This window comes from Syngnathoides biaculeatus, chromosome 14, assembly GCF_019802595.1.
Source record: "Syngnathoides biaculeatus isolate LvHL_M chromosome 14, ASM1980259v1, whole genome shotgun sequence".
In the NCBI taxonomy this organism is placed as follows: Eukaryota; Metazoa; Chordata; class Actinopteri; order Syngnathiformes; family Syngnathidae; genus Syngnathoides; species Syngnathoides biaculeatus.
In genome coordinates, this window is record NC_084653.1 from 25,548,229 (window position 1) to 25,568,483 (window position 20,255).

The following is a 20,255-nucleotide window of genomic DNA, read 5'->3' on the forward strand; positions in this document are numbered from 1 at the left end:
CATTGAAACACGAGATATTTACAAAGAAAATGGTACACAGAAAGAGTTTAGCATTAAAACGCTAACATTAACGCAAAACAGGGCCGGTTAAAATAAAACTTACCGGTAAATAAAACACAGAAAGTGTTTAATGTTAGCGCTAACGCTAGCACTAGTTAAAATAAAACTTACCGGTAAATATCACTGAGAAACGCCAGTAACACAGCAGCAACACGCGAGCACAGCGCTAACGCTAATGGAAAAAGGGCCGGTTAAAATAAAACTTACCAGTAAATAAAACACAGAAAGTGTTTAATGTTAGCGCTAACGCTAGCACTAGTTAAAATAAAACTTACCGGTAAATATCACTGAGAAACGCCAGTAACACAGCAGCAACACGCGAGCACAGCGCTAACGCTAATGGAAAAAGGGCCGGTTAAAATAAAACTTACCAGAAAATAAAACACAGAAAGTGTTTAATGTTAGCGCTAACGCTAGCACTAGTTAAAATAAAACTTACCGGTAAATATCACTGAGAAACGCCAGTAACACAGCAGCAACACGCGAGCACAGCGCTAACGCTAATGGAAAAAGGGCAGGTTAAAATAAAACTTACCAGAAAATAAAACACAGAAAGAGTTCAAGGCTAATGTTACCAGTCGCGCCGCGCTGATTCTAGTCTTAGCGCAAACACTAACAGGGCCACTTAAAATAAAACTTACCGGTAAATATTATTGAGACACGCCAGTTAACACAGCAGCAACACGCTAGCACAGTGCTAACACTAACACAAAAGGGGCCGATTGAAATAAAACCTATTGCTAAATAAAACACAAAGAGTTTAACGCTAGAGCTAACGGTCGCACCCTGCTAACGCTAGCACTACCGCAAACGCTTAAGAGGGCCGCTTAAAATAAAACTTACCGGTAAATATCACCGAGACACGCCAGTAACACGGCAGCAACACGCTAGCACGGCGCTAACAGGGGCGGTATAAGTCACTTCCTCGGAACTTATATTCCACCAGATGTCATTTTTCTCCTTTTCCGCTCAAGTGCGCCCTTCGGTCCGTGAGAAAAAATGCAGAAATTAGCCGCATCACCGCATAAACCGCAGGGTTGAAAGCGTGTGAAAAGAGTTGCGGCTTGTAGGCCGGAAATTACGGGAGAATATACAACCCACTGAGTGGCGACAACGAGGCGCTCTAAATCACCCAGGCTCTGCCAAGTAAATTGCATTTCAGAATCCGTACTTTTTAAAAATCGTTGACGTACTACTTCTCCTAAGCTCTACTTGTAGCACATTTGCCGCCTCTGAACAGAAAATGGTAAACAAAGACCCACGAACCCCCCTGGTCGCCGGTGGACAGCACCACTCCGCCTGCCTCTCCAAAAACGCAGCCTTGTCGCTGACCGATCCCGGCCGAACGCTGCGCTTGCCCGGCAGCGAGGGGCTCTCCGTTCCCTGGACGGTTCCTTTCCCCTCGTCCGCCGGCGGCGTTGTGGATTTGGGCTGCTGCGTTCCGGGTTGCAGGCCCGGGTGGCCCCAAGGTGGCGGATGCCGTCCCGAGGTCTGGTCAGACTGCGCCGGAGATCGCGTGATGACGGGAGTCCCCGATCCAAAACGAGATGGGCTCTCTGGCGGGGGAGCGGAGCGTGATGGAGATTGGGTCGCCCGTAGATTTATTTGCACGGCCGGCTGACTCGTGTTTACGTGCGATTGTTGCGCTTCCGCGTTGACGGTTGTCTTTCGGTATAATTTGCTGGGCTCCGTTTCCCCTTTGCCGCCGCCGCGGGCTTGTTTGTCGCATTCTTGTAGTCTCAGACTCTGCGATCTCCCATTTAAAGCCCGCGCCGGGGTTTGCGGAGCAGGACTCGCGGGATCCTTGGGAAATCTTCTCGAAAAAAGCTGATGGAGGCTTCTGGTCTTTTCCATGGCCAGACTGACCCAGGATACCTCCGGCGACCCCGCAAACGGCGTCGCCGGAGGCTCCGGCGACTGATCTGAGGAGTTTGCTGGGACTTGCGTCGGTAGGGTGGGGGCCTCGCAGGTGGACGGAGGCTCGCACGCAGGGACTGGATCTGTGGAGGCAAAACACATTTTACGCGTGATGCATCATTTAATAGCTCTAATGCTGGTTTCTATAGAAACGATAACGACCCCCACCCCACGAGGGTCGCGGGGAGTGCTGCAGCCTATCCCAGCCGTCAACGAGCAGGAGGCTGGGTACACCCTGAACCGGTCGCCAGCCAATCGCAGAGCACACGGAGACAAACGGCCGCACTCACAATCACACCTGTCGTCAATTTTCGAGTGTCCAATTAATGTCGCACGTTTTTGGGATGTGGGAGGAAACCCACGCAGGCACGGGGAGAACGTGCGAGCTCCACACAGGCGAGTCCGGGATTGAACCCGGGACCTCAGAACTGTGAGGCCAACGCTTTACCAGCTGACCCACCGTGCCAAGCAAAATCCAATCGGGGGAGTTTGTGAAATTGTTTTGGTAAACCAATGTAAGAGTACGAAAACTGATAAAGTACAGTTCAGTTCTTTAGGGCGTCCAAAACCTCTTGTGGTACCTGAACAGAACAATAGGCTCAAAGCAGTTTTTGATAGCCTCAATAAGTGCAGCATAACCAAACTCACCTTTCGGGGTCAAATTTCCAGCGCTGACATTTTTGGACAAGCTGTCATGATCTGTGCTTTCTCGTCTCTTCAGTCCCTCGCTCCGCTCCTCGCTCGACGGCTTCCCGGAAGATCCGTTTGACCAAAATCTCACAGAGTTGGTGGTGGAGCGGAGTTTAAAACCAAACACGGTCTTTCCTTCTTCATCCCCGACCTCTGCCTTTGTGGCCACGACGGTCTCCCACGCCGCCTCTCGGCCGCTCTCCGCTTCTTCCGACGGAACGCCGTCTTTGATTTTCGCCGATTCTGCTCGCTTTCCGCTATCCTGCCTTTCCCACCGAGGACCCGGGCCTCGTGGAAGTCTTCCCACGACGGAAGCTCTTTCTCCAGTCTGCGGGTCTTTACGCTCTTCCCTTTTCCCGGGGCTCGACATTATACCCTCAACCTTGGGTCCTACGTTTCCCGCAAAACTGCCCGATCGGGGTCTGTCTTCGACGCGGCTCTTGACGGAGGTGATGGAGAAATGGAAGGACCCGTAACCAGGTCTTCTTAGTTCTCTTCCGCCATCTCGGTCGGCTTCCTCCTGCGATGACTTGGACACCGCTGATGCACAGCTATTGGAGAGCTGGCGGGAGGAAACGACGTCGCTCTCGTCCAGGTTCTCGACTTGAATCCCAGGATCTCCCGAGATGTCCGTCGTCTGCTTGGCCTCCAAGTGCGGACGCGGTCCTTCGCTCGACGTGACGACTGCCTGTCTCTGAAGCTTCAATTGAAGCTCCTGCGAGGACACGGCAGAGAATCCGCCAGGCGAGGCGAGGTCCGGCGTGACCTCCGACGGCAACGCTTCCGGTTGGGCGTGTTTTGAAAAGGACCGCTGGCATTCATTGCCTCCGCCTCGCTCGTCTTCCGGCGTCACAACGTCCCGAGCGAGTTCGTCCGTCACAGGTTCAGGATGCTTGTCCGAGTCGTCCACCTTTATGTCAGGCTGTCAAAATGAACAAAAATTCAATGTGAGATTATAATAATGCTCATTTATCGCAGGGACTTGGGTTTCAAACACACCCGCAATAGCTGAAAGCCACGAAGGAGAGACACCAAGTTTTTATTTTTTACACATATTTCAACGCTGCATGAACCTCTCCAGACCCTTATTATACTTCCCTGCACTCACTTCTACCATACTCATAAACTTTTTATGCTCTTATACAATGTATTATATACATACATTTAGTAATGCACAGTAGTACTGTACACTCATATTTATCATGACTATTTTTTTTACATTTTTAACATTTAAGCTCCACTCAAAATTTGGCTAGATGGTAAACTATGCGCAATATGAAGATGAAATAATGCAACAGGGGAACTGTGATATAGTGAGGAACATAATTCCATCCATCCATTTTCTTCGCCGCTTATCCTCACAAGGGTCGTTGGGAGTGCCGGAGCCTATGCCAGCTGTCAACGGGGTACACCCTGAACTGGTCACCAGCCAATCGCAGGGCACATAGAGACAAACAGCCACACCTACAGTCACACCTCGGGGCAATTTGGAGTGTTACGTGTTTTTGGGACGTGGGAGGAGTGCCCGGAGAAAAGCCACGCAGGCACGAGGAGAACATGCAAACTCCACACAGGGGGGGCCGGGATCAAACCCGGGACTTCAGAACTGTGAGGCCAACCCTTTCCGGCCGCCGAGGAACATTTGTGCTATTTAAATAAATGTATTGAACGTGGAAAAACAACAACAACAAAAAATAATTGTTGGATTCCATAGTCAAAACGGAAAATTAAAAAAAATGAATAAATGTTCTCAAGCACAGGTGTCAAACTCAAGGCCCGGGGGCCAGATCCGGCCCACCGCGCGATTTTGTGTGGCCCGCGAAGGCAAATTACGAGCGTAGACTTCCACGATTTATGTTAAAATCTGTCCCAAAATTTCAAACTGTCATGTCATAAATGATAACGTTGAGATATTGCAAGCATTATTGTGGGCCCAAACATCAACAATGTTCAACCACCCCTGATTTCTGATTCCAAAACCAGCTCATAAAATTGATGTGTAAATATCATGAGGCAAAATCATAACTACAACGTGGCCCGCAACACATGGATGGAAAGGGAATTTTACGTAGCAAATTCTGCTGCCAATCGTCGAAAAATTCCAAGCAATAGTTCACTAATGATGATAGCTGCCTATATTCCTGATTAAAATCATAATTATACCACAAACTGTGATCCAAAAAGACCCATAAAAATATCCTGAAGACAATTTCAATCTCTTGGTACAGGACGGGATGGCTTCAGACGGCAAAACGGGTCACTCACCTCAGCGAGCCTCCTCTTGGTGCTGGCCCTCTGGTTCCGGGGCTTGACGGACACGCGGTGCCGGGCCGCGGACGTGTCCAGGGAAGGGGTGAACCGGGCCGGAGCGCCGAAGCCCGACGGGGCCTCGCGAGGGGGCCCGGTTGCAGATTTCGAATCCGGAGGTTTGAAGATGGGGGAGAGCGGACGCGAGCTCGGCTGGGAAAGCACCTGCCGGGGGAAAAAAAACGGTTTTTTTGTGCTTTTTACCCTTTTTTTTGTCTTTTTCTGAATACATTTTTATGAAGTGATTTCTATTTGCGTGGGGAAACTTGTTGATTTTCACCTTGGCGAGGACTCCGTAGGTCGCCACATCCACCGTGGGGAACTCGGGGCTTTTGCGGGGAGGAGGGCCGTCCTCGGGGGGGCCTCCCTCGTCCTCCTGCCGCCTGGTCGGCAGCACGAGAGGAGGCGGCCCCAGATGCATCTTCTGCTGCTGAAGCTTCAGCTGTCAAAATGAAAAAGCTCCTGAGTTCATCCGTCCATTTTCTTTTGTCGCTTATCCTCACAAGGGTCGCAGGGAGTGCCGGAGCCTATCCCGGCTGTCAACGGGGAGGAGGCGGGGCACACCCTGAACCGGTTGTCAGCCAATCGCAGGGCATCATCGAGAAAAAAACAGCCACACTCACAGTCACACCTACGGGCAATTTACGTCCATACATTTTCTTTTGTCGCTTATCCTCACAAGGGTCGCAGAGAATGCTGGAGCCTATCCCGGCTGTCAACGGGCAGGAGGCGGGGCACACCCTGAACCGGTTGCCAGCCAATCGCAGGGCATCATCGAGAAAAAAACAGCCACACTCACAGTCACACCTACGGGCAATTTACATCCATACATTTTCTTAGCTGCTTATCCTCACAAGGGTCGCAGGGAGTGCCGGAGCCTATCCCGGCTGTCAACGGGCAGGAGGCGGGGCACACCCTGAACTGGTCGCCAGCCAATCGCAGGGCATCATCGAGAAAAAAACAGTCACACTCACAGTCACACCTACGGGCAATTTACATCCATACATTTTCTTAGCTGCTTATCCTCACAAGGGTCGCAGGGAGTGCCGGAGCCTATCCCGGCTGTCAACGGGCAGGAGGCGGGGCACACCCTGAACTGGTCGCCAGCCAATCGCAGGGCACACGGAAACAAACAGCCGCACTCACAATCACACCTACGGGCAATTTAGAGTGTCCAATTAATGTTGGGACGAGGGAGGAAACCGGCGTAGCCAGAGAAAACCCACGCAGGCACGGGAAGAACATGCAAACTCCACACAGTCAGGGCCGGGATCGAACCCGCGACCTCGGAACTGTGAGGCCATCGTGCCGCCCTCCTGAGTGAATTCCATTTTTTTTTTTTTAATAATCTTTTCAACTGCAGTTCTTGAACTTACCTGTAAAGCTTTGATTTTGCCGTGGACGTTCTCCTGGGACAACACCCTGACGGGCTCGCCGTCGGCGCGGTCCGGCCGCACCTGCTCGGCCCAGAAGACGCTGTCGTGGGACAGCGCCCGAGAGCCCAACGTTCCCTGGGGGCATCTGAAAAGACGACACGCCAGCTTACCGGAGGTCACGACGCTCGGACATTTTCCATCCTGTTATCCTGTCCGGGCACTCCGCTTTCCTCCCGCATCCCAAAAACATGCAACATTAATTGGACACTCCAAATTGTCCCTCGGTGTGATTGTGAGTGCGGCTGTTTGTCTCCACGAGCCCTGCGATTGGCTGGCGACCGGTTCAGGGTGTACCCCGGCCTCCTACCCGTTGACAGCTGGGATAGGCCTCCCCTCACTCCCAGCGACCCTTGTGAGGACAAGTGGCTAAGAAAATGGATGGATGTAAATTGCCCGTAGGTGTGATTGTGGCTGTTTGTCTTGCTGTGCCCTGCAATTGGCTGACAACCAGTTCAGGGTGTGCCCCGCCTCCTGCCAGTTGACAGCTGGGATAGGCTCCGGCACTCCCAGCGACCCTTGTGAGGACAAGCGGCTAAGAAAATGGATGGATGTAAATTGCCCGTAGGTGTGATTGTGAGTGTGGCTGTTTGTCTCAATGTTACTACCATAAATTTATAGCTTTAAAAAAAAAGAAAAAAAACTACCATCCATTCATTTCCTTTGCCGCTTATCCTCAGAGGGGTCGCGGAGCATGCTGGAGCTTATCACAGCTGTCAAGGGGCAGGAGGCGGTGTACACCCAGAACTGGTCGCTAGCCAATAGCAGGGCACATCGAGACAAACAATCCTAACTCACTATCACATCTATGAGCAACTTAGTGTCGAATTAATATGACATGTTTTGGGGATGCGGGAGGAAACCTGGAGAAAACCCACGCAGGGGCGAGGAGAACACGCAAACTCCACACAGGCGGGGGCCAGGATCGAACCCTGGACATCAGAACTGTGAGGCCAACGCTTTACCAGCTGAGCCGCCGTGCCGCCTCAAAACTACCGACCATGTCAACGTTTTTTCGTTTTTTACCGTGACACAGAATGTGCATAACTGGCAGAAGCGGCAGGTCGGACGCTCTGATCGATAGAAGTAGCGCTGCTGTCGGTGTCCGTCAAGGACAATACACGGGAGACGTTTCTCATCTCGACTGTCAAAAGTGCTCGAAATGGTGAAATATTTTCATTGTCTGCACAGTCACAATGTTGAGACGATTCACTCGTTCACCCCCCCCCAAGAAGAATTTGAAGGACTTTTTGAAATCAGGAAATCGGAGACATTTCTCTAATTCAGATGAATTAGCATTGCGAGGAAGTAAAGGCACAGCTCATTTAATTCATTCATGACAAGTTGAACTAAAAAAAAAAAAGTAATTCAAAAATTGATATCTTTTTTTTTTTTTAAGTAGAATTTTGTCTCTTTTGCTCCTGGCTTGCGTTTCTCCGAAGCGACACTTACGCCAAATCTTCATCAGATCCCAGCGCCTTCGCCGCGTGGATGTCGCTGGCCGACCGGCTGAACTTGGCGGCGAAGTCGCCGCCGGCTCGCTTGCTTCTCGAGAACAGACGAGACCTCAGCAACTTCAGTCTGGACTTTCGCGGTTCTGAGAGAGACGACGTGGAACGGGGCATTTTTTTTTTTTGTGTGTGTGCACTTTTTAACAACAATGTGGCTCTGCTTATGGCGAAGTTTGATTTCATGTCACAAGGTGGGGCGGAATTTGAACGCTTTGCCTTCCGCCACTTTTCCTGACAGGCATCTCGCTGCTCGCTCATGTAATCAATGCCACTTCGTTCGCCACTTGAGACCACGCACGTGCGCCAGCTTCGATAAACTGCTAGAAAATCTCACCCGAAGTATCCTCGGCGCCCTCCTCTGTGCCCGCAGAAAAGGCCTCCATTCGTCTTCCCGGTACAAAACGCTCTGCAAACAAGCAGCAACCACAAAATATGATATCAGTCGCATAGAAGTAAGCGGCGCAACAAGCCGGAGGATGTGACACCCGGACTCGCGGTCCAAAGGTTTATTGGTCTTATCGAGACCGGGACCGACCTTGGCCGTCGGGAGGGGTGGGGCGAGCGCACTTTGATCCTTTTAAGGAGACGGCCGGGCCACGGCGGGACGCTTCATTAGGTACACCTGCAGACGAGACGGAATCACAACGAGGAATTGAAATAATTTGATGCGGGAGGGAAATATTTCATGCGTTGCACAAGCCCCCTTCATTAATGTGTGTTATTGATTTCACGTTTTACTGACTAGACTAAAAAAAAAAAAAACAAGAAAAGCAGTGCTTAAACCGGGTTTTCGGGGTGACGTCGCGCTTTAGAGTGTCTTGTCGTCGGCTGTGAGTGGAGCCGCATTAAAACCAGCGTCCCATTTTTGGGACGTCACGATTTTCACGCATTATATCCTTCAGTACATCAAAATATTTCAGCGTTTTAATCCGAAGCCATAATTTGGCATCAGGAGAGGATAACTCATCGGTCAATGTAAGCACGGAGTTATTTCCCTTTCCTTCCTGACCCAGCATGGCTGCCTCAAGAACACGTGGAGCGTTTAAAGCTCAGTATGCGACCAGGTTTGTCTTCAAAATGCTAATCCATCAGTATTATTAATGCGAAACTGTCGTTCTAGAATAAGAATTAATTAATAAGCATATCTCTAGTATGTATCCCTTCACAAAACTGTTTTGGGGCGCTGCCCGCGAGAGCGTGCATCTTTTGTTGCCCTTTGTTTTACGCGTTAAACGAAAAACAAGTATTTCCTTGATTGTGGCCTGTTAGGAGACTTTTATCTCAAGAAAGCAAAAAACTGCCACCCTGCCCATGAATGCGTTAAAGAAAGACGGGAAAAGAGCAAACGAGGAAGAAAAAAAATGTTCCAATCCAATATGAACGTTAGTATATTGGAGAGGGACGTCGTGGAAAAGCTCTAGTGGGACACAGTCCGGCTATTTGGGGACTTTAAGTGGATATATTTTCATGTGCGGGCATAACGAGCTAAACCAAGCAGCATCCATTTTTTGGGGGGTCCTATTCAACAGTTGAGAGCTGAGCGGGTGACGGTTTCAACACTTTTAGTGCGCTACGAAGAGAGAAACCGGCCCATTCGGTAAGTTTTTCTTTTCATATAGTTGATTGGCTTTCTTCCCTGTGTTGTGTCAAATTTAGAATTGAGGAACAATTTTTCCAGACATATTTTGTTTTTCTTAAGGAGCGAAAATGTTGTCCAGGTGAAATCTGTTTTGCCGAAAGTCCATCCATTCATCGTCTTAGCCGCTTATCCTCACGAGGGTCGCGGGGAGCGCCGGAGCCTGTCCCAGCTGTCAAAGGGCAGGAGGCGGGCTGCACCCTGAACTGGTCGCCAGCCAATCGGCAGGGCACATCGAGACAGACAGCCGCACTCACAATCACACCTAGGGGCAATTTAGAGTGTCAAATTAATGTTGCGTGTTTTGGGGATGTGGGAGGAAACCCGAGTACCCGGAGAAAACCCACGCAGGTACGGGGAGAACATGCAAACTCCACACAGGCGGGCCGGGATCGAACCCGGGTCCTCAGAACACTTTCCAGCTGCGCCACCCTGTCACTACGGCTCATTACAGCGCTGCCGCGCTTCGGCTCGGGCGGCCCGGACCCGAGCGCCGCCGTCAACGCAACGCATTCCTAACGCGATAAAAACGAGATGTGTCAGCCGGCGGAAGCAAAGTCCAGACTGCACCTCTCGCATCGGCGGCGCGCTCTCCGACAAAACACCTGAGCCCTGACGCAATATGGGACGAAAGTTACGTTAAAATTTATGAAATGAAATTGCGCTGTGTATGGGAATACTGCAAAAATGCAGCTCGTGCACGGACGCACAAAGCAAGAAGACAATTTGGGAAACAAAAGGATGACAAACTTCTCATTTAAGCCCCCCCCCCCCCCCCCCCCACGACTAAAGAAAGTACCTCAATGCGCCGCAAAGTCGTCCCGGGACCCCCCTTCGGCTGTCCGTCGTCCCCTCCCGCCGACTTGCCCCGTCGGCGTCTTGCGATGTTTGAACCTGCAGGCTTGTCGTCCACATCTGCAGAGAGGAAGGAGGAGGAAGTGGTGGCGGAGGGAGAGAGAGCGAGAGAGAGAGAGAGAGAAGAGAGAGAGAGGGAGAAGGTCACTCCATGCACAGAGAGAAAAGAGGACAGAACAGAACGATGGGGGGGGGGGAGAAGAGATACTCTATTACATTAGCAGCACACTGTGGCCCTCTGCGCTAAGCTCCTTATAAAACACTAACCTGATTTTGGGCCCAGAAATGAGAGGAAAGGGGGGTGGAGTGGGGGGGGGGTGAAGTAGAGGAAGGGAGTGTGTGTGTGTGGGGGGGGGGGGGGTGAAAGCTGTAGTTGGAAAGAGGACAGGAATGAACGTTCACTAATTGCCAAAGGGGAGTAAAAAAAAAAAAAAACAAAAAAAGTGATCCAATGGCTGATTCATGCATGTGAATTGTTTAAGAGGCCGTTCGGCGCCGCGAGTCCAACGGCTGCGGTCCGACACGAGGGCGTTCGGGCTCATTTTGTCCGTCGCGGGCCCGCCCGCGTTGCTGGTCCGGTTTCCCGCAGAGGGGCCGGCGCCACTGTTACGCCGTATAATGTTTCGTCGTCGCCTCGATTTAGCGGTGCCCGGCCAATAGAGGGCGCTCGGGCGCCGCACCGCCACTTCAAAGTCACCTCGAAAAAGACACAAGCGTCACACCAGTGAAAATAGAATTGGATTTTTTTAACATTACAAATGACATATTTATATTATAAATAAGTTGAACACAGTTAGCTTAATGCAGCGCTTCTCGGCTGTTTATTATTACGACCCCACCCGCAACCACCGACAGTACACCTTTATATAACATTGTACACCAAAGATGATTTCATAAAATCGATATGAACATTGAAGTACAAAAGAAGGAAATATAGATACATTTTCACTAAAGTATACATGAACTGGATTGTTATCAGTTGAATTTTTTTTGTTCTCTCATTTTCTGAAATTGATCAAATATGGCTATGATATTATTCTAACATTAGCAGAATTTGACATTTTTTGTACAAAGTAGCAATGCCCAGATATGTTTTACATATGATTTTTTTTAACATTCCATGTAATATACCGCACAGGGTAAAACTCTTACTTTACAGTTTGGGAACTTAAGAATTCCCACTGGTGAGTATTTACAGTATTCATTCATTCATTCATCCATTCATTCATCCATTTTCAACATTGCCGATCCCGCTTAGGGTCACAGGAGTCTAACCCAGCTGTCCAAACCCTGAACTGGTCGGCAGTCCTTCGCAGGGCACATATCGAGGCGGAACTGAACCCAATACACCATCGGGGACAGTATTTACCGTAATTTTCAGACGACAAGCCGCGACTTTTTTTCCACAGGCTTTCACCCCTGCGGTTTATGCGGTGATGCGGCTAATTTGCGCATTTTTTTTCTAACGGCCGCGAGGGGGCACTCGAGCGAAAAAGGCAAGAACAAGACCGGTGGAATACATGTGCCGAGGAGGTGACTTTTACCGGCCATGTTAGCGCCACGCTAGCGTGAGCTCTGTGCTAGCGTGTTGCTGGTGTGTTACTGGCGTCTCTCACTGATATTTACCAATAAGTGTTATTTTAAACAGCCCTGTTAGCGTTAGCACTAGTGCGGCGCTAGCATTAATGCGTTGCTAGCATTAGCACTAGCGTTAAACTCTTTCTGTGTACCATCGTTCTTTGTAAATATCTCGCGTTTCAATGTGGGCGCTTGCGGCTTTTCCACAGCTGCGGCGTACGTATGCACCAATTAGTATTTCCTTTACAAACGTACTCGGTGAGGCTTGTAAACAGGTGCGTTCTTTAGGCCGTGAATTATGGTATTCTTTTTTTTTTTTTAAATAAACAAATTTGTCCATTTTTCGGTTGTTAGATGTTAAATTGCAAAGAGTCGTCCACGGACGTAGTATTTTATATTTTGCATATATATAATTCTAACTAATGTAAAATTGTATTTTGTGTTGCGACATGAATTCCTCATTTTTCATCCGGGATAGTCTTGACGTAAAAGAGACGTTCCCGATATAGGCCACCGGTTTGTAGTCAAAGGGAGAAAAGGAGGAAGGGAAACGAGCCGAAGGACATCCACAATTTCTATTTTTATTTTTGTGGTCGGCACACAAATCCGAACCCTCGCCCACGGCACCAGAACAGCTGTCGATGTGGATTACCCCACCGAGGCCTGCAAATTATTGCTCAAATCGGCCATTTGGGGATTGAACGCGCGTCGTCGAAGCGGTGACATAAAACGCCGATACATCTTTTCTGTTGTAAGTATGAATCTTGGCGTTGAGAGTTATTTTGTTTTTGGCGGCAGCTACCCTGAGGTGCGGGATTATAATCCCCCCCCCAAAGCGGACCGCATGCATGCAGATGACATGTCGAGATTAAGGCCGACGGATAATCCCGTCATAACGTCGGTTCATCTCGCAGGGCTCACGATTCATTCACATATTTCAGCAATATCGACAGGCCGCTACATTAGGGACGCCCAAACGGACAGGCGTGCGCCGTGATTCACAAAATCATTTCTGGTTTCATCATGTCGCTTAAAATAAATACTTTTTTTTTTTTTTGTTTTCCTCTTGAAACAATAATTTTCCTGCTGTTTTACTCTCCGCTTTAATGACTTTCCGTCCAATGCAAAATATTCTAATTATATTGTTTTAGAATATTTTGCAATTGTCTTCTTTAACCATCTTGGGAGCAGATCATATCTTGCGACATAATTCCATATAAATTACAAACTCCCCCCCCCCACCTGTAAAATTGTGGCGTTTTTTTGGGAAAAAGATGTGTTGCATCTTTTAAGATTGGCCTGAATCCCATACATCTCGTGTATTTCCCAGATAAATATGTAACAAGCGATGACAAATAAGAAAGGAAGATGATGGATTCAAAAATTATCAAGATCTGTTATTACAATAATTCACCAATCGAATCCGATTGTCTTCCCCACGTTCAGAGCATGACATGAAAAATGCGTCAGCTCAACTCATATATATATATATATATACAAATTGTAAAAACTCTTACTTTGTTGAATTTTCACCGTGAATATTATACAAGAGGTGGCACGGTGCAGAGCTGGAAAGCATTGGCCTCGCAGTTATGGGGACCCGGGTTCAATCCCAGCCCTCCCTGTGTGGAGTTTACATGTTCTCCCCGTGCCCGCGTGGGTTTTCTCCGGGTGATGGATATTATACCAGATAACATTTATTTATCTATTAATCCATTCCCTGAGCTGCTTATCCTCATAAGGGTCGCGGGGAGCGCCGGAGCCTATCCCAGCTGTCAATGGGCAGGAGTCGGGGTACACCTTGAACTGGTCGCCAGCCAATCGCAGGGCACGTAGAGACAAACAACCATACTCACAATCACACACCTGGGGGCAATTTACATCCATCCCTTTTCTTAGCCTCTTATCCTCACAAGGGTCGCAGGGAGCGCCGGAGCCTATCCCGGCTGTCAACGGGCAGGAGGCGGGGTACACCCTGAACTGGTCGCCAGCCAATCGCAGGGCACATCGAGACAAACAGCCACACTCACAATCACACCTATGGGCAATTTAGTATCAAATTAATGTTGCGTGTTTTGGGGATGTGGGAGGAAAGCAGAGTGCCTACCCGGAGAAAACGGACGCAGACACGTGGAGAACATGCAAACTCCACATAGGCGGGACCGGGATCGAACCCAGGTCCTCAGAAGTGTGAGGCCAACGTTTACCAGGTGATCAACCGTGCCGCCAACATTGATTTAAACAAAATGTCAACAAGGAAAAGTCACGCATCGTGCAAGGCGACGATACTGCGTCGTTAAATGTCCCGTCCATGATCGCGTCTGTGTCTCATAGCGTTTTGTCGTGTTTGGTGTGGAAAACGTCTACTGTGGTCTCGTGGCACTGCCTGAGGTCAAAGTCGCAGCATCCGACGGAGAAGCGGCCCTGCGGGTCAATCACAACAACGCATCAGAAATACCACACACCAGAAATACCGCATAACAACAATAATCTGGCATGATATGATACGATCGATGTCTCACTTTTGGTCTCTTGAAATAATCCAGCCCTCTTCCGATCTTGATGGTCCAGCCGTTGTCGAACCTGAAATCATTTCGACTTTTATTTTGGAGTACAAGACAAACTGCATAATAATATCACAACAAATGTTTTGGCTGATTTGATTTTTGATTTGGCGGCACGGTGGCGCGGCTGGTAAAGCCTTGGCCTCACAGTTCCGAGGACCCGGGTTCGATGCCGGCCCCGCCTGTGCGGAGTTTGCATGTTCTCCCCGCGCCCGCGTGGGTTTTTCTCCCACATCCCAAAAACATGCAACATTAATTGGACTCTCCAAATTGCCCATAGGTGTGCGGCTGTTTATCTCGCCGTGCCCCGCGATTGGCTGGCGACCAGTTCAGGGTGTACCCCGCCTCCTGCCCGTCGACAGCCGGGATAGGCTCCGGCGCTCCCCGCGACCCTTGTGAGGATAAGCGGCAAAGAAAATGGATGGATTTTTGTGCTGGTGAACAGCCAGAATGTATTTAATATTAACAATATGTTCAACTTATCTTGAGACGAGTGTGGCGTACATCATCTTACATCCACTTCCCAGTCAGCGTGATCTACTGAATCACTTTTATCATTAACTGTCAAATCTGTGAATCAGTGTCTGATCGCGGGGATGTTTTAGTTTGACTTTTTCTCGCTACTGTCAACAGGTGCAAATAAAGTCCGCCGTAGTACCTGATCTCCCTGTCGTGGATGGTGGAGGAGTACTGCAGGTCCAGCGTGACCCCGTGTGTACCGAGGTCCTGCTTCAACTCGGCCAAGGCTCTTTGCTGTTGGCCGCCGTCCGCCTGCGCAATGACCCCAAAATTGAACATCAAGAATTATCTGGGCCATCGCACATATCAGACAATCAAACAATATTGTCCCGATTGGGCATTTATAGCAATAATTTCCGGCCCATAATCTGCGACTTTTTTCACACGCTTTCAACCCTGCGGCTCATGCGGTGATGCGGCTAATTTGTGCATTTTTTCTAACGGCCGCAAGGGGGCACTCGAGCGGAAAAGGTAAGAGTGAGATCGAATATATGTGCCGAGGAAGTGACTTTTACCGGTATAGTTTTTTTTTTTTTTTAAACCGGCCCTGTTAGCGCTGCACTAGCTTTAGCGCTGTGGTAGCGTGTTGTTGCTGTGTTGCTGCCGTGTCTCAGTGATTTTTACCAGTACGTTTTTTTTTTTTTTTTTTAAACCAGTCCTGTTAGCACTGTGCTAGCATGTTTCTGCTGGGTTTTTTTTTTTTTTTTTGGGGGGGAGGGGGGGGGGTCTTAAGTAGACCATGTTGGGCGGCATGGTGGATCAGCTGGTAAACAAAGTTCACAGTTCTGAAGTCCAGGGTTCGATCCCGGACCCGCCTGTGTGGGGTTTGCATGTTCTCCCCGTGCCCGCGTGGGTTTTCTCCGGGCACTCCGGTTTCCTCCCACATCCCCAAAACACGCAACATTAATTGGAGACTCTAAATTGCCCCAAGGTGTGATTGTGAGTGCGGCTGTTTGTCTCTATGTGCCCTGCGATTGGCTGGCGACCACTTCAGGGTGTACCCCTCCTCCTGCCTGTTGACAGCTGGGATAGGCTCTCCCACTTCTGCGACCCTTGTGAGGATGAGCAGCTTAGAAAATGGGCGGATGGATAGATCTTGCTGGTTACAAAACAAAAACTTACGTCATCCGACGATGTGAGGAGATGGATGGTCTTCACCTTGCAGGATGCTTTGAGCAGCATTTCGCAGAAACGCAGGAAGTTGTACACCTGTTGTGCGTACACACACAACTTGTCACTGTTTGCTGTTTTTGTTTTGCTGGTTTCTCCTTTCTCTCTGTCCGGCCCCTTTCAAACCTTAATGAGTCCGACTGCATTTCTATCGCAAAAATCTGTAATTCATCCCCCATAAACAGGATCATAATTGCCTATTTTGGCAGAGAGATGGTGGCAAAGCGACACTTTTGTCTAAATGAAACTCTTGAACCCATTCCAACATAGTTCCTCACGTAGTACATGTAAAAGTTTGTCGGGGCTGTTGCGTCTTCATTGTTTGCACCTGATGAGTGTGCCGTATGTAGGGGTCTTCCACCCAAACCTCGGCGAGAGCGGCGCTGACGTACGGCTTGAAGACCGCCTCGTAGCTGTAACCCGTGGCGTCCTCCGCTATCCTTACCTGGGTGTGGTATTTGCCATCTGGGAACGCAGAAAGAGAGGGAAATTAAAAAAAAAAAAATGGCAAAACAATCGAAACATATCCCTCGATTCATTAGTCTTGCAGCTGAACTGGGGATTATCCCTGCTGATTTTTGGCTACAGGTGAGGTAAACCCAGGACTGGTCACCAGCAAATTGCAGGGTACATACAGATAAACAGCTATTCATTTATATATCTATGGAGAATTTTTTTAACTAGCTTTATCTAAGAATGGAATGGGAATGTAGGTATGCCGTGTCAGACTGAATTATTGTATTCCCCATTTGAGCAATTCTAACATACACCCCCCAAAAAGTGACATTGTATCCCATCGGTCATAGGAAGCTTACATAAAGCATACATAAACGAATACCTTCTTTTATCTGGTTCACATGAGCTTTAATATGCTCCGCTCTGTCCATATAGCCCTTTATCGTTTCCCTGTAGCGTCTTTTCTTCGAGTCATCGTTCTCTACTGTTTGCAAGACAGAATTGTAATTAGTTAGTCCTGATACTGTAGCGTGTATGCATTTGAGTCAGGGGAGACCTTTTAAAACGTCTATGAGCAACTTGATGCCCTCTTGGTAGCAGACCAGAGACTCTACAAAGCGCCCATTCTGGTCCAACTCCACAGCCCGCTTCAGTACGGAGATGGCGGACGACTCCATTCCTGGCAGGTGATTTTGAGTCATATTTCTCGCATCTGGCGATAAGATTTAAATGACTCTTTAACATTCAACAAGTGGCATAAAAGGAGAGAAATCGCAATGTAAACATAGCGCCGAGACTTCGGGTTCCGCTTCCTGTCGGTACGTTGATAATATGCGTCCCTGAGAAACGGAATGCTAGTTTTATTTTTGCCTGTTATACCAACGCTAGATCAGGACGGCATGAAAATACTGCACAAAACACGTGGTAACATATGCAAACAATATGAAACCTAACCGCGAACACAGGTGACGCAAAATGGCGAACAAAATACAAGGTGAGAGGTCTTCAGTACCCAAAGGGTACGTCGACAAAAAAATGTCCCCGGGAAGCAGCATAGCTAAATTACCACAAAACATTTCCTGAAAAGATTTTAAAAGGACACATTTATGTATAATGTTACAATGGAGTTTATTATTGCACACCTTTATATTTTAAAAACGTTTTTTTTAAAGACATTTACGTCCGTTTCCATACTTCCGGTTCCGGTGTCACTGGATTATTGCTGGATGAGCTCGTGTTGTCTTCTTTTAGCGCTCTAAACGAATTTCCAGTATTTATTAAGGAAATTATTCCACTATAATTTATATTATTTAGATTTTCGTCATATTGGATTGAGTACGCGTGTTTTCACTTTTCACCTTTCGGGGCATTCACCTTGTCCTCCTTATCGGTCACATGAGACTCCATAAACAACAGTGAATGCATCTGACCAGTAACTAAAATGTCTGCATTTGCTTTAAGGTCGGCGTCAGTCAAGGTAAGGATTTAATTTATACTATTCTGGTGTAGTGTTTGAAAAATATATAAAATATCCTTCCTGTCAGTTAGCTACTCAAAAATGTTGTCATGCAGAAGATGGATTTGCCTTCCAAAATAGTTTTTACTGCCATGCACGGATGCTGATTAATTCAAATATTCATGTTAACATAGACTGTTGGCAGTGAATGCGTTTTAAAACTTGAAATGTAGTTAACAAAATGATTCCTGTGAAGCTTGAGGTCGAGATTTTGCTTCAACCTTCCTTTCATAATAAGTTATTTAATACTTGCCCCCCGATAAATTAGTTTTTAATGCACAAGATAAAACGTTTGTCATCAAAATTTCAGAGGATGGCACAAGAGTAAACTCCTGATTGTGGGCCCCAAATGAGATGATTGATTAATTTATCAATGTGAAATGCTTTTTCTCTGTAAAAGCATTTTTGATTCCTGTTCTTTAACACCTTTGTCATGTCAGATCCTAACAGGACTTTCACCCTGTCTTTGGTTTGCACGCAGCAAGTTTACCAGAACAAGAATTTCACCAGAGGTAAAAACAAAACAATTTTCTTTACCCTGTTTTTGGAGCGCTCACAAACTCTTCTGCTTGGCCCCCCATCAGCTCATCGCATCGTGGTCTCGGAATCACGACAAATACGGCGGCGATCCCGAGCAGCCTCACAAACTCCACATCGTGACGCGGGTCAGGAGCACGATGAGACGGCCGTACTGGGAGAAAGACATGGTGAAGCAGTTGGGCCTCCAGAAGGTGAGGTCTCGTCTTCTCACCCGCTCCCCCTCAAACAGGGACACTTTTGTTTTATATTACATGTCTGTAACATAATAGTCTTGTCATTGTTTAGGCGAATGTGCCCGTGATCCACAAGAACACACCTTCGCTCAACCACAGACTCAAGTTCATCAAACATCTTGTCAGGTATGACACGAGACGCTACATTTGTAAACAGCGCTAAACATTTTGCACATCGTTAGCCTCATAGCAGACGTGCTGAAGTCATTTTTCAATGTTTTTGCCTCGATTTAACCTACCGGGGTGACTGAAAAAAAAAAAATTGTAACTTGAGCACATTGTATTTTTTTTTTTAAATTATTATTTACATGGCCATACGACCAAGAGGTATGAGGTTTTTCATTTGATGTATTTTTATTTTTAATATGCCGTATTTTATATATATATATATATAAAAAATTCTATGCAATTATTAGTTCCAATTGGTTGTCCAACAGGTAAGATTTATGCATTTCTTTATATTAGAAAAACATACCTTAAATTTTTTTTTAATTTAAATATTTTCCAATTTTGTAAACATTTTTACATAAACATTTTCTTCGATGCCCTAAATTTCCTTATATTTTCTTCTTTATAAGGTACCTTAGAATTTGCAATTTATTAGGTGGCCTGCTTTTCAATTGATTTTTATTCAATGGCGCAATCAAATTTCCATATTGTGATTCGTATATTTCATTCGACAGTGTATAGTATAACTGGTAAACCTGCATCTGTTCAGGATTGAGCCTTTGAGGACTCCGTACGGGCTCCCCGGCGAGCAGGACATGGCCGACAGCTACATCAACACCAAAGGAGAGCTGATCGTCCGACGCCTGCTGACGCCACTCCAGCCAAAAGCCATAAAGTCTTAGTGCATGCACACAAGTATATCATATATAGTATACGATATATAAGATAATAAAACATGCTTCTGCGTACATTGTATACAGTAGCATGTTTGATCATTTCGCAGCACCATCAAATGGATCGGTCCATGGAACGTGTTTTTTTTTTTAAGATTTTAGTCAAACTGTTCTTTGGGGGTGACCCAGTTTGACTGACAAATGACTAACTCGTCAAAAATATTAAATAAAAAAAAAAAAAAATTGTCAAAGCCTGTGGAGCCTGTTGCATTTTTAACAATAGAAATTTACAGGTAGTTCATCTCCTAAAGATGTTCCCATTTAAATTTTGGGTGATTTTAAATAAGACAAATGGCGGAACGGTGGATCAGCTGGTAAAGCGTTGGCCTCACAGTTCTGAGGACCCGGCTTCGATCCCGGCCCCCCGT

At 47.5% G+C, this 20,255-nt stretch overlaps 2 protein-coding genes across 5 annotated transcripts; one reads left to right on the forward strand and one right to left on the reverse strand.

Moving 5' to 3' along the window:
- Positions 1-568: 568 nt before the first annotated feature.
- Positions 569-17,728, reverse strand: LOC133512714 (capping protein-inhibiting regulator of actin dynamics-like). 4 transcript variants are annotated; one of them, XM_061842627.1, is made up of 12 exons: positions 10,677-14,317; positions 10,354-10,469; positions 8,454-8,540; positions 8,253-8,324; positions 7,860-8,004; positions 6,351-6,495; positions 5,255-5,416; positions 4,933-5,139; positions 2,626-3,589; positions 1,693-2,060; positions 1,327-1,616; positions 569-1,040 (listed from the first exon to the last, which is right to left on the reverse strand). In XM_061842627.1, the coding sequence occupies exons 4-12, from the start codon at positions 8,299-8,301 to the stop codon at positions 1,010-1,012; spliced, it is 2,361 nt and encodes a 786-aa protein (XP_061698611.1). In that variant the 5' UTR covers positions 8,302-8,324; positions 8,454-8,540; positions 10,354-10,469; positions 10,677-14,317; the 3' UTR covers positions 569-1,009. The 4 variants fall into 4 exon arrangements, 2 of the variants coding, with proteins under 2 accessions (XP_061698611.1, XP_061698610.1); XM_061842626.1 differs by having other exon boundaries at positions 570-1,040; positions 1,327-2,060; XR_009798271.1 differs by lacking the exons at positions 569-1,040; positions 1,327-1,616; positions 1,693-2,060; ... (4 more) ...; positions 7,860-8,004; positions 8,253-8,324 and adding exons at positions 14,510-14,570; positions 15,210-15,322; positions 16,193-16,279; ... (1 more) ...; positions 17,079-17,177; positions 17,253-17,728 and having other exon boundaries at positions 10,677-14,411.
- Positions 17,729-17,903: 175 nt separating this feature from the next.
- Positions 17,904-19,909, forward strand: mrpl30 (mitochondrial ribosomal protein L30). Its single transcript, XM_061842631.1, has 5 exons — positions 17,904-18,173; positions 18,653-18,724; positions 18,797-18,943; positions 19,038-19,111; positions 19,704-19,909. The coding sequence occupies exons 1-5, from the start codon at positions 18,138-18,140 to the stop codon at positions 19,834-19,836; spliced, it is 462 nt and encodes a 153-aa protein (XP_061698615.1). The 5' UTR covers positions 17,904-18,137; the 3' UTR covers positions 19,837-19,909.
- Positions 19,910-20,255: the final 346 nt, after the last annotated feature.